We start from the raw sequence: 12,964 nt of genomic DNA on the forward strand, positions 1-12,964 counted from the left end.
GGGCAAGTGAGATAAGTGAACAGGTAGATGTAAAGGCCTTTGTGAGAACAGATCTCATTCCAAATGCACCTCTCCCCAAATGCGGGGGGGGGGGGGCACATGCAGGCCATGGTAAGTTCACTCCTGCAGGCAGGACCAGCCATGATCCAGCAGCTCCTGCCTTGGTCCCCAGGAAAATTACCAAGGTCCCCTTTTCAATTACCAAGGGAAGACAAATCCTAAGTTCCTGAGGTGAATTATAAATACATTCTGTTCCGATAGAGAAACTCTCATCTCAATTTCAAGCAAGACCTATTGTATGAAGTAAATATAAAGGCGGTCTAAATTTTTCATTAAGTTCAACTCCTATCACTGTCTTGGAAAGTAAGTGAAAAGCACCTTTACTTTTATTGTTAAGGTTTTCAAGATAAACCACCACGTTCAGCTCCAAACCCTCATCAAAAGAACTGGTCAAAAGCTGGCAAAGCACAGCTCCCCGCCGCCACCCCGCCCCAACCCCGCCCCAAACGATTTCTGCAAAGAGCAGATTACCTGGTGTAAAATGTCTACGGCAAGCGGGGGCCCAAAGGGCACGTCGGACCCCGAGGGGTAAGGCTCGTAGGTGTGCGGGTGGCTGTGCGGGGCCTGGATGATGAGCTGCTCCGTGCGGAAGAAAGGCCCGAAGTGCGCGTCGAAGTACTCCTTCTCCCGGCGCGCCTGGCTGCCGGGGGCCGACCACAGGTCCACCGGGTCGGTGGTGACCCGCACGAAAGCCAGGCCCGACGAACAGGCGGCGATGAAGGCCAGCGACAGGAACACGACGCAGCCGGGGTGGCGGACGCAGAAGGAGCCCCACTGCGCGAAGAGCCGCCTCAGGCAGCCCTCAAACGCGGCCCCCAGAGGGTCGCAGCAGGACGCCTCCCCTGCAAGAGCGGGAGAGGAAGGGAGGGTGGAGGTTAAGAGCCAAGCCATTCCTGAAAGTCGGAACAGGGAGAACATTAGCTCCGGCTGCTTGCTCCGGGCGGGAACCGCGCCCACGCCCGGGACACACCCGTCCCGCAACCTGCCGTCCCTGCCGGCCCACAGCGACCGCCACGCCCACCGATCGGAGCAACGACTGCTCACACAAGCCTCGGAAAGCAGGGTGCTCCCAGCACCCTCTCCAGAGCAGCTCCCACCAACCTTTCCTGCTACGTTAGCGCGTGCACAGCTCTGATCCCAGGCCATGCTGCTCCACTGCTACCACTAGTTACCTGGTTCTGATCTGCCACCCCCACTGGACTGTCAGCACCACAAAGGCAAGGACCCTTGCCTCCATCACAGCCTGTCCTCCGCACGAGCTCATTGCCTCTCCCAGAACAGGCACGTAAACATGCCAACATAGCCCTCTTCTGTTTAAGTACAAACGTGCCTACCTCTGTCACTGGCATTTACAGAGAAAGCTATATTGCCATCAATGGGGGTGTACTCGGAGACAAAATACCGTTTCCTGAAAAATACAAGCATGTGTCGTGTTAGTGGACTTCAGCACAATGAGGCTGTTCTGACGTTCCCATTACCCTGTTAAAAGCTGACTTTCTCATCTTGTTTGCTTCCTCCCTAGTCGTTGCCTTCCTTCTCCTAAGTTCCCTTGCTCTGGGTCTCCCTGCTCACCAGTCTCAGGAGAAAATTTAAAAGGGTATAAAAAAAACAAATGAATAGAGGATAATTTCACCTTGTAGCCCTCATTTATATTTAAAAGTTTTAAGTCCTTTAAAAACATGATAGTAGACACGATATTGCAGGAGCAATGAGCACACCCAGTGCCCAGGTCTTGGTTTCTAAACACCATTATGCAGTGAAAGGAACCAGCACTCCTTGCAGAAGAGCTTGCTTCTAGGGCTGGGGCAGGAAAAACAGAAGATGAGCCTGGAACATCTTGTGATTCCAGAAAATAAGTACCAGCTTGAGGAAGGTAGGGGCATGTTACGAAAACAAAGGAGTCCCCAGAAGGTGATCCCAGTGGTTAAAACCGAGAAAAATCCAAGCAACAAAATCAATGATGGTACTGTACCCACAGAATTAAAAAAAAGTCCATGATGTAAATATAACTGAATAAATACATTAAGTAGGGGAGAAGGATTAACTCTCTGCACAAAGTCAGTCCAACTGGAAAATGGAGAAGGAACGAGAAACACAAAGTCACCATTAGGCAAACACCACAGCAGCAAGTACTGCAGACAACATCACTGAAGGATGCTAACCCCAGGGGGTGACAGTCTGAGGAGAAACAAGGCGTTACCATAGTCTCAACGTATCTCCCCTAAGATATTTATCAATTCCAAAGGGAGAAACAGTAACTTCACAGTGGAGAAACCCAGCAGGCACCTCCTTAACCAAGTGATCAAGGCTAATGTCATTAGCGATGAGACATATTGACATCATAAGCCCCTGACATGACACACTGAGAAGACACACCACTTCTGTGACATTATCAAAAACACATAACCTCAATCTAATCGTGAGAGAATGTCAGATAAAGCCAAATCAGGGCACAGTCTACAAAATCACTGATTCATCAAAAGTGTCAAGGCCAGAAAAGAAAAGGAAAGATGGGAAACTGTCACAGGTTGGAGGAGACAAACAGAACAAAAACTGACTGTGACACAGGGTCCTGAAACAGAAAAAGTACATTAGAAGAAAAACTGATGAGACTTGAATAAAGACTGTGGTTTAGCCAAAGATCGTACACCAGTGTTATCTGCATAGCTTTGATTAAATTACATACTATGGGTGGAGTGAGCTGTAACATTAGGGGAAGCTGGTAGAGGATATATATAAACTCTATAGTTTTTGTACCTTTTTGGTAACATTATTTCAAAGTAAAAACTTTTTTAAAAAACATGCTGTCCTAAATCAAGATGCAAATATCTAAAAGGACTAAGAGCATTGCATTTAGATTCAGCTCACGAGAATTTCTGTTAAAGAACGGGTGCTTTAAATCATATGCTGTTTTGAATAAATCAGCCAAACTGACTTCAAATGTTTCAATGTCTAAAAAGGCTTTTGATTGTGGACTGGTTGCAGGACACGAGCAACTCATGGAATGGTATTAATGCAGGTGTTTCCTGTTCTAATAAACCAAAGTCTGCCAAGTGAAAGCTACAAGTGCCACTTGGGTAATTTCACTCTTCTTGCCCTGAAAGAAAAACAAAACAGGTTACCTGTAGCACCACACGGCAAAAAATGCTCCAAAAAACACAACCAAGAAGGCCATGTAGGTGCTCCACATGATGACGTACATGGCATCCAGGCCCAGGATTCTCCAGGGAGCAGGAGAGGGCGGGGGCTGGGGCTTGGGGCCACACACCAGTGAGCAGTCCTGGCAGCTGCATGGCCCCGTGACCTCATCCACAGACTCGTCACAGCCCTTGGTGGCATTGTTCATGGGCTCCATCCCCTGGGTTGGAAGATCTGTGGGAAGGATTGTGTTGAGTGGATATCTCCATTAAAAAGAAAAAAAACCACTAAAAAGTTTGTGTTAAACTATATTTAAAGCCAACGATAAGCACACAGAAATAAGTAACACGGCGGGCAGGGTGTAGCTCAGTGGTAGAGTGTATGCTTTGCATACATGGGGCCTTGGGTTCAATCCCCAGTACCACCATCAAAAATGTAAATAAATAAGTAAAAATATAATTACCTCCCTCTAGAAAATAAATTTAAAAAATAAATAACACAACTGGAAGAATAAAAAGGACTGGAGGTTTCTGGGTGATCACATTATGTTTTGCTGCTTAGTCCTGTAAAATTTTAAGTCACCTCAATAACTTTGGGCCAGGGTTCATCACCAGGATCCAAGTACATCACAGTCCAAGGCAAACCTTCAGTTGAGTCTTCTCTCCACTGAGGAGCTAGTCTAATACTACTGCAGAGCTTCTGAGAGGCTCCCCCCACCACTTTTTTTTTTTTCCTTAACAGCTTATTTCTTCCAATTACGTAGCAGTACCTGAGGACAATTATTCCTCCTCCTCAACCCCCATGCCCAGTCCCTACATTAACCAGGGGCAGGATAAATGCTCTAGTTTCCTCTCTCTTTGGAGGGAACTCTAGGACCTAGTTAGCTGAATTTACCTTCCTACTGCAGTTTACAGTTCCTGGGTTTAAAGAAAACTATAAATGCACCAAACTGGGAGTCTTGATCCCCACCTGAAAAGATGGGTGTGATGGTGAAAGGAGCCTGGCCGTTGTCCTTGTTGAACATGTACTCGATCCAGTTGGTGGCGTTGCAGGCTTCGGCCTCCCTCCCGCACAGCAGGCCCAGGGCCTTGTCGTTACTCGAGGGGGCCTCCACGTCCCTGCAGGCATTGTACATCGCTGGCAGGAGAGCAAGGGAGAGAGACTGAAACGCTGTGCCGCCTTCAATCACCCGGCGCGATCTTACAGGCCTCTTGAATGTGAACTTGGAAATCCAGACACACTGCAATCAGGGGCCACAGGCTGGAACTCAGGGCAGCAAACACTAACGGCAGGAATTACCTCTGAAACCTGCTTATCATCCTGCAAGAACCATGCTGGGCCAGGTTCCAAGCAACTTAAAAGTAAAAGATAGGAAAGGCTTACGTCATTCCGGGGGCCCACGGTGGAGAAGTGACCCCCACCGCACAGAAGAGCACACTAAAGGCTAAGAAAGGGGAGGCGAAGGACCTCAGCGCCTCTGCAGTGAACGAAGCTGGTTCTGGCAGGAAAACTCCACAGCTGGGGAATTGTGGGACTTCCGGGGTGAAAACTGGTTTTAGGACCGAGCTCACGTGTGAATGAACCTAATACAATTCTCTTTTTTGGTTTTATTTTAGTGCAGGTGAAGACAACACACGAAATAAGAACAACATCAATGACATTAGGCATTTAAGGAAGTAGTAGGAATGGCTCTTACATTAATATTCAATTACTAGTCCCTGCTTGTTAGAAACTTCCCAGAATCTGCTTTCCCTAAACTTTAAGGAGGTACTTACAAATTCAACGTGTTTTACCCTCACTCTTGAAAGACAGTTTCGCTAGAACAACAGCTATCTTCTCTAGAACTGTGATGACTCCATCGTCTTCAGGCCTCTGTCACTGATTAGAAAGGAATGACTTCCCCAACTGTCACTCCTTTGAAGTGATTTGTATCTTTTCTCCACTTGCTTTTAAGAGATCTGTCTTCGGAGTTTTATAGTTTTCCTGAGCTATATTTAGATATGGATTTCCTTTTCTTTTTTCTTTTTTTAAATAGCTTGAGATAATTCACATATCATATAACTTGCCTATTTAAAGTCACAATTTAATGATACGAGAGATGAAGCTAACACCATGACAAAACATTTTTTTTTCAAAGTAAGTAAAATCTTAGTGCAATGTTAGAAAAATACATATTAAAAATAAAGTTACAATTTAACGGATTCTGGCATGTTCGTAGATACGTTGCAACCACTGCCACGGTCAACTTTAAAACATTTTCATCACCTTGAAAAAAGAAACCCTGTATCTCCAATGCTCCCTTATCTCCTCCATCCTCCCCAAACCCTAAGCAATCATTCATCTACTTCTATCTCTGTAGATTTACCAATTTTGGACATTTCATATAAATGGAATCATGTAATAAGCAGTCTTTTGCAACTGGCTTCTATCACTTAGCATAATGTTTTCAAGATCCATCCTTGCTGTAACAGGTATCTGAACTTCATCCTTTTTTTTTTTCTGAAGTACAGTTGATTTACAATATTGTGTTAGTTTCAGGTGTACAACAAAGTGATTCAATTTTTTTCCAGATTATATTCCACTATAGGTTACTACAAGATTCCCTGTGCTATACAGTAAATCCTTGTTGCCTATCTATTTTCTGTATAGTAGTTTGTATCTGTTAACCCCAGACTCCTATTTGTCCCTCCCTCCCTCCCTTTCCCCTTCGGTAACCGTAAGTTTGCTTTCTGTGTCTGTGGGTCTGTTTCTGTTTTGCATATAGACTCATTTGTGTTATTTTTAGATTCCACATATAAGTTATATCATATAGACATGCTTACTGCCTCGCCCCAGCTCTCTTTCTGGAGCTCCACACTTTATCCCACGTGTCATTTCTTTGATAATTTCCAGAACTTTATAGCTCTATCCTGTTTTCTGAGTAACTCCCTCACACCTCCCAGCTCACCATTTGGTTTTCAGGTTTTAATTAAATATCTCAAGCATATAGAAAATAGAGAGATACGATTCTCCCTTACTCACCACCCAGCTCTGTCAATCTCACTATTTTACATTTGCCTCAACCTTAAAGAAAATAATACACTACAGATAGAGCTGAAGCCTCCTCGCCACCCCGTCCTTAAAGTAATCACAACCCTGAATCTGATGTTTATTTTCACCACGCATGTTACTGTGCATTTATGATATATTGTATCCATAAATATGAAGCACTGTTTAATATAAACATACTACATGTATCCTGTAACTTATTTTCAGTCAATATTTAGGAGTCATTCACATGGATGACATAACTCTAATTCACACATTTTAAGAGTTTTACGTATTCCATTATAGACTATGACCACGCTCCAATGTATGCATCCATTCCCTTCTCAATTAGCATTATGTCTCCTTTTTTTTTTTTTTAAATGACCTTTATTTTTTTAGGGCAGTTTTAAGTTCACAGTAAAACTGAGCAGAAAGCACAGAATTCCCATATAAGCAACCCCTGCTTCCACCCAAGCACAAACTTCCCACTATCAACGGCTTGGAAGAAAACCTGCACGTCCTAACAACGTCCATGTGGGAACCTAGAGTTAGGAAGGCGTTAAAGTAAATACTTAAAGGAGATTGTTTTATAGATTGTAGCTCACGTCCCAGAACATAAGCAAAGCAATAATTCGCATTTCATGGCCAATGGAACTAAAAACTGTCATTTGCAGAGTTGACTGGACAACATAAAGGAACAACTTAATCTACTGTCCTGATACCAAATGTACAAGAGGAGTAATTAAAAAGTTTACTTACCATTGGCAAAACTCTCTCCAACATAGTATTGTAATTCTTTCACGTTTGTTTTTGTCTGGTTTGTAACAGGATCAACATAATCTTCAGTTGCTGTGACATTCAGAAACTGACTTTGTCGAGGGCTACATGTCAGCTCACAAAACAGGTTCATTAGGTTATAAAAACAGGATGGACACCTAAAGAAACAGTAAACTATTTTGTATGACCTCACAGATAACAGGGCAAGCAAAAAGATGATTTAAAATAGACAAAGAATATTTGAAATTTATTGTAAAGTGGCAAATGGATTACCACGAGGATATATTAAACCCAGAAATTCTAAGCCTAAAACCTCATGTTAAAATAAAGACATCTCTTTAAAACCTACCCTAAATACTACATTTATGCTGCCCAGATGTAATTTCAGAACGAGACAAATGCTCTCTGATTCTGCACTTTATAATTCAGAGATGTTTCCTTTGTCTTGAAGCTAAAGGGACTTAGGAACATCATGGTGATAATTCTCATTAAGAAGAAAAAAAAGGGAGAAAAGTGAGATTTACACATTAGAATTTTCATCTTATAACCTACTGAAGAGCTCTCTTCCGAGTCCCACATAATCCTTAGCCCTCTTTAAACACAAGAGGATTTCCCCGTGACTTGAGAGATAAAAAGAACAGCAAAGGTGTGCTCTAGCTGCAAGCATTTCAGAAGCACATGGGTTTTCTGAGACCCGCAAGCTGCCTGCTGTCCCTGGGGTCCAAAGTTTAGGCTCCTAATGTCGACCAGTTATGTGGCAGGAGACCTCTCCTCTTTGGTCCACCGTTATCTGCAGAAGCCATTGCTTCATCATACCTGCATTCTCACAACACCACCGATCAAGATTACTCTCTACTCTGATCTCATCCAGACGACTACACATGGCACAGAATGAGGAACATGTGGTCCCAGCCTTCCAAGCCTCTGATCTAGCGACTGAGCAGACACACGCACACTGACTCTCTTTCAGGAGCCCTGTGCTTTACTGTGGCAAAAAGGAATGACAATTACACCATTCGAACAGAAATCACTATTGGGGTGCACAGCTTTCTACCACTTTCCATAAATTACAAACCTCTTGCCATGTTACTCCACAACCATCAATTCTGACAGCTGCATAATATTCCTTATTAGCATCCCATTGTTTGCTATCATAAATAAAGCTTTGCTACCTCTGACAACACAGGGGAAATCTTGGTGATCTTTTGATGCTTACGTTTATGCCCATAATGCCTCACACAGAGCAGGTGGTAAATCAGTCTGGGCTGAATGACAGAACCAAACTGGCTCCAGCAACATCCGCTAGGCTTCCACAAGATACACTGGCCTGATTACAGCCTCAACTTTTTGATCTATGGCTCTATTGTATGTTGGCCTTAAAAAACAATTTAGGGATGGTTTTCCACTCTGTGTTGCCAACTGAACCTCCTGGGAAGAAGCAAATTTTCCTCAGTGGATGTGGACTTCGTGCCCTGTCACCTGCAGCAACACCTGCACAGAGAGCACATGCCTGCCCACCCACCTTTATCGGGTGCTTGAGTGTGAGAAATTTAGGAAGACATCACAACATTCTGTTCCAAAGACCAGCCTGTTCTCTTGCACGTTTGAGAACTGCTGGGTAAGCCTGGAGAACATCTATTACACCACCCCTGTCACAGAGAACAGACTGGACAGCAAACTGACTTTGACAAAACCAGCCGACTATGCCAGAACAAGCTTGTGAGCAGTGACCAAAAGCCAGCTCGACTGAGGCCTGGGACTCCAGCTCATCAGGGCACCACAGGAGGAGAGAACCATGTGCAAATCAGGGGAGAAGAGGGGAGGGAGGCGACACAGACAACAGCCTGGATGAGGGTCTAGCTGGGCAGGACCACCGGGAATCTCTCCTCCCCACAGTGCGAAGAGGCTCACGTCTGAAAGGACCCAGTCACAGTGCAGATACCCTTTGTGCTGAAGACATCTCAGAAGAAAGCCAAGTAGCGTCTCTGAACGTAACTAGACAAGAGAACTGAGTCTGATCATTATTACTCTGTCAGAAGGTATTCTTTATTTCCGGAAGGTCGTAAGACTGCTTCCTTAAAATAAAACAAAAACTAACTTTTTAAGCCCATTTTTGTTCTTCTGTTTGCCTGGCAGTCAACCTACCTGGACAGAAACTGCAGAGGCAGTTGCAGGTTGTCTTTCAGAGTCCGAAGCTGCTGGACATCACAACAAAGGCTGACGTTGCCGAAGAAGAAGCCTGGGCAGAGCTCCTTTTGGGTGAGAAAGCACGGACATCAGGGCAGCACAGTTAAATAAGGACAAACATCCCTCCATGAGAGAAGACCATCTTATGCACAGAACCCTCTGGAGGTACACAAGGGTGAGACACGAACTTGCCAAGTTCTTGCAGAATGCTTTCAAACGGCTATCAAATTCACTATAAACTAGGGATTCACAAAAGTAGAAGCAGTAGAGATATTTCTTTCTTTTTTTTCCTAACTGGGAAGCTCACTCTCCTCCCTTGACAATCTTTTTACCTCTTTTTAAGTTTGTTCGGTTACGTTTAACCAGAATGCAATTTACTCTATTAGCCCAGGGAAAGTCAAATGCCCTTCATAATTCTGATGAAAGGAGAGAGTAAGTCTAGGAGTCCTGGTACCATGTCACCTGAATTTTAATTATTTCAGCCTTTAAAACCAGTCTTTTCACTTGGATTTTTCCAGTCCTTTTCTAATATCCCTGTGTATTGGGGATGGTAAAAGAGACAACAGGAAACACATTCCTGGCAGCAGCCAAAGTTCATAGGCTCTCCGTGGAAAACAGAGGAGTCACTAAAGTGAACAGAGGACGGGAGTCATAGCCACTTAGCAGCCAAGTCCAAGTTCTGAAATCTAGGAACACAAAAAAGCTAACTTTGAATGTATTTGGAAGAAGCTGCAACGAGCAACATCTGAGGCACCAAGATTCGTCCCTAAAGAGGAACCTGCCAGTGGGAAGCTTTATGAGCCGGGGTAGCCCCAGGAAAATGAACTCTCTGGAGTTACGCGACCTTCCCTGCCACGGTGTGCTGCAGACGCGAGTCTGGGATGAGAGGGGCCTATTCAGTTCCAGCTCTACGCCCAGCCCACGATAATATTTAAGGTATAATTGTAGAATCTCTGATGAGCGTTTTGTGTTCCCAACACCCAAGACAAAGAACTCACCTGCACGAGGTCATACCCGTCCTCTGGCAGCGGTTTTGGCGGCCCAGAGTATCTGCAATTGTATCTCTTATCTCCAGATGCAATTCCACACTCTCCATACCAAACGCAGGACTGTGCAGATACCTACAAAAGTCAACACAAAACTCAGTTCATTAGGGCTTCCAGGGTAAAACGAACTTCAACAGCAAAAGGCACCCACTCGAGCACCTCTTAACAGAAGTTTCCAATGTTACCTGCAAAGCCGAATAACAGCAAGGGGCACTGGTTTAATATTTTGAAAAATATTAATTAAAACAGAGCCCAAAATGGACTCGTCAAGTCAGTCAGTGAAGGAGATAAGAGAAATTCCTTATTTACGGGACTTCCACTTCCTGCTAGTTTATCTGTTAATTAAGAGGATGCTGCAGTTCCACGTAAGAACCCATAGGAATCAGTGCAGATGAAAGAAAGCAAGATAGTATGAGAGTCAGTGATGACTAAGGCACTATTTTTGCACATCTGCATAAGGAACTGTATCGGGTCTAAAGGATGAAAGAACATTTCCGTATCTATTTAGGTCAATTAGTATCAATACACCAGGCACACAACATGAAGGAAAAATTGTAAGGAAGAGGAGCAAGAATGAATACCTCATCCTCTAGATTTAAGTAAAAAGCAAGAAATGTGCTCACTTTAAGGAAAAGTCATCTCAGAATCTCAAAAGGAAAATGTAAAACTTCTTGTGTAAAGATTTCTCAAGAGCCACTCATATTCCCCACGAGAGAGTCACACGGCTGTCAGAAAATTCAGAAAGGGGGAAGGGCGCAGAATGACTCAGCCTGCCAGCAGGGCCACCAAGCTCTGCCAAGCTGGCCAGGGTCATGGCTGGCATGACCTTGCAATCAGCTGTCCTGGAAGGAAACAGGGGCTGACGAGAAGCAACCTTGGCTCCCAAGGTACCTAGTGGGGAGGACATTAAAGAAAAGAGTGGAATAGAAGCAGGAGAGTGAATTGTCTCTGGGGCAGCAGCACAGGACCCACACAGCTGAGGAGCGCAGCCAGGCTGTGCTGGTCCCCGGCGTCAAGGCACAAATCCCACAACAGGCCCCGAAGCCCTGAAAACAGGAAAGGAAAAGCAGGCGGAGGCTGGGGGCCATGGAGTGAAGGGGAAACCTAAAGGTCCATATGACTTGTCTCTGAATTCATTCTTCAGATATTTGAAAACAGAAGTTATGACTTACCCCTATCTTGACTCACTGAAAGTCATATGTTCAGGCCACAAGAGAGAGAAATCTAACACGAATGAGGAAACGACAAGGACGCAACAGTGCCACATCCCAAACCTTCGGTGAGAATTTGCAAAATTCTACCGTTTTTATATAAAAAGAATCACAATTATTTCCATAAATCTGGTGATTCTAGGGGAAGTATTGATCTTCCAAAGAGTTTTCAAAACTCTGAGTTTCCCACTAAAAGGTCATTACCCACCCCCTGAAGTTTGAAAAGGCAAATCAGCTAAGGAGGGGTGACAACTGCTGACAGTGACCTTATTTTAAATACATGGGACCCTTCCCTTGAATTCCCCATCACAGAATTCTCCGGGCAGGAGACCAGTCAACAAGCCACGACCGAGGCCTGACGAGCAGGATGGGCGTCTGGAGTCTAAGTTCCCCTTCCTCAGCCCTCAGCGCTGTGTAGGAAACAAAGACAACCCAGAGCCGCTTGCTTCCTACTCGCAAGATCATCCTTTAGAATCTACACCATTTGCTTCTAAGAAAGTTGCTTCTACCCTCCTGGTAGAAGAGCCGGGTCAGGGGAGGGGGCAAGAGGCAGGGAGTCAGGAGACATGGTTCTGGTCCTCAGAAGTCATGAGACTCTCAATGTACTGAGCAGGGTGGCAGCTGGAGCAGGAACCCTGGTCGTGCTAAGCAGGAGTCCCCTTCCTGTGAACTGCACTCAGAACCTCTGCCCACATCACCGTTTTGGTGTGAAGAACAAATGCGGGGACACGCGAGGAAGGGCTCAGGAAACCAGGAAGCACTATCAAGCGTAAGGAATTATTCTTAATGTCCTGTTTGGGACCTCAGCAAAGAGGTTCCAAAGACCCGAATAAAATGAAACATCCGAGGTTTCTCTGGGGCCCAGGAAAAAGACGGGGCTTGACTTACGGCTCATAGGTTTGCTTCCCCAAGTCCTTGGCCCAAAGCAGCATGAGCCGGTGGGGCCCACGGGTACTCGGGCCGCTAGCTGCATGCCAGGCCCTGTTTAACTGCGCTCATGCACTAACACAACCAGTCCTCATGAGTGGCTGAGGGAGGTGCTACTATTATGCCCATTTTACAGATGAGGAAACAGAGGCACAGGGAGGCTAAATAACTTGCCCAAGAGTGGCAGAGCCAGGATTCAAACCAGAACATTCTAGTTCCAGAAACAGACTCTCAATAAAATGGAATCAACCCCATAAGAAAGGTCCTCACTCGAGCATCACCCCCTCCTTGTGCAGGGCTCACACTTGTACACTCACTCACCGGCTACACCAGCAGGGGCCCCTCACACCTCACAGCTCTCTCCTCACCTCCCCTCATCTCACCCACAGCTGAAAACTGAGAGCCTCCCTCAGCCCCAGCCCAGCTGGTGTATGTCCCTGAGCCTCCCTGGGGACCTTCGCCACCGGCCCGCTTCCTCATCCACATGCTCAACCTCGTCTCTCTGCTGGTCCCTTCACCTGCTCCTGCCCATAAAGCCTGCTCCACTCCATCCTCCCTCTCAAACCTCCAGCTCCTCTCCAGCTGCTCTTC

General features: G+C 45.3%; 1 protein-coding gene across 1 annotated transcript in view; it reads right to left on the reverse strand.

The window, feature by feature from the left end:
* Positions 1 to 12,964, reverse strand: part of NPC1 (NPC intracellular cholesterol transporter 1) — a 39,129-nt gene that overhangs the window by 18,249 nt on the left and 7,916 nt on the right. Inside the window, 7 exon segments of the mRNA XM_032467461.1 lie at positions 532 to 902; positions 1,395 to 1,468; positions 3,183 to 3,432; positions 4,168 to 4,335; positions 6,985 to 7,160; positions 9,148 to 9,254; positions 10,188 to 10,310. Of these exon segments, the coding sequence (XP_032323352.1) occupies positions 532 to 902; positions 1,395 to 1,468; positions 3,183 to 3,432; positions 4,168 to 4,335; positions 6,985 to 7,160; positions 9,148 to 9,254; positions 10,188 to 10,310 (1,269 nt within the window).

Source organism: Camelus ferus, chromosome 24 (genome assembly GCF_009834535.1).
Source record: "Camelus ferus isolate YT-003-E chromosome 24, BCGSAC_Cfer_1.0, whole genome shotgun sequence".
NCBI classification, from domain to species: Eukaryota; Metazoa; Chordata; class Mammalia; order Artiodactyla; family Camelidae; genus Camelus; species Camelus ferus.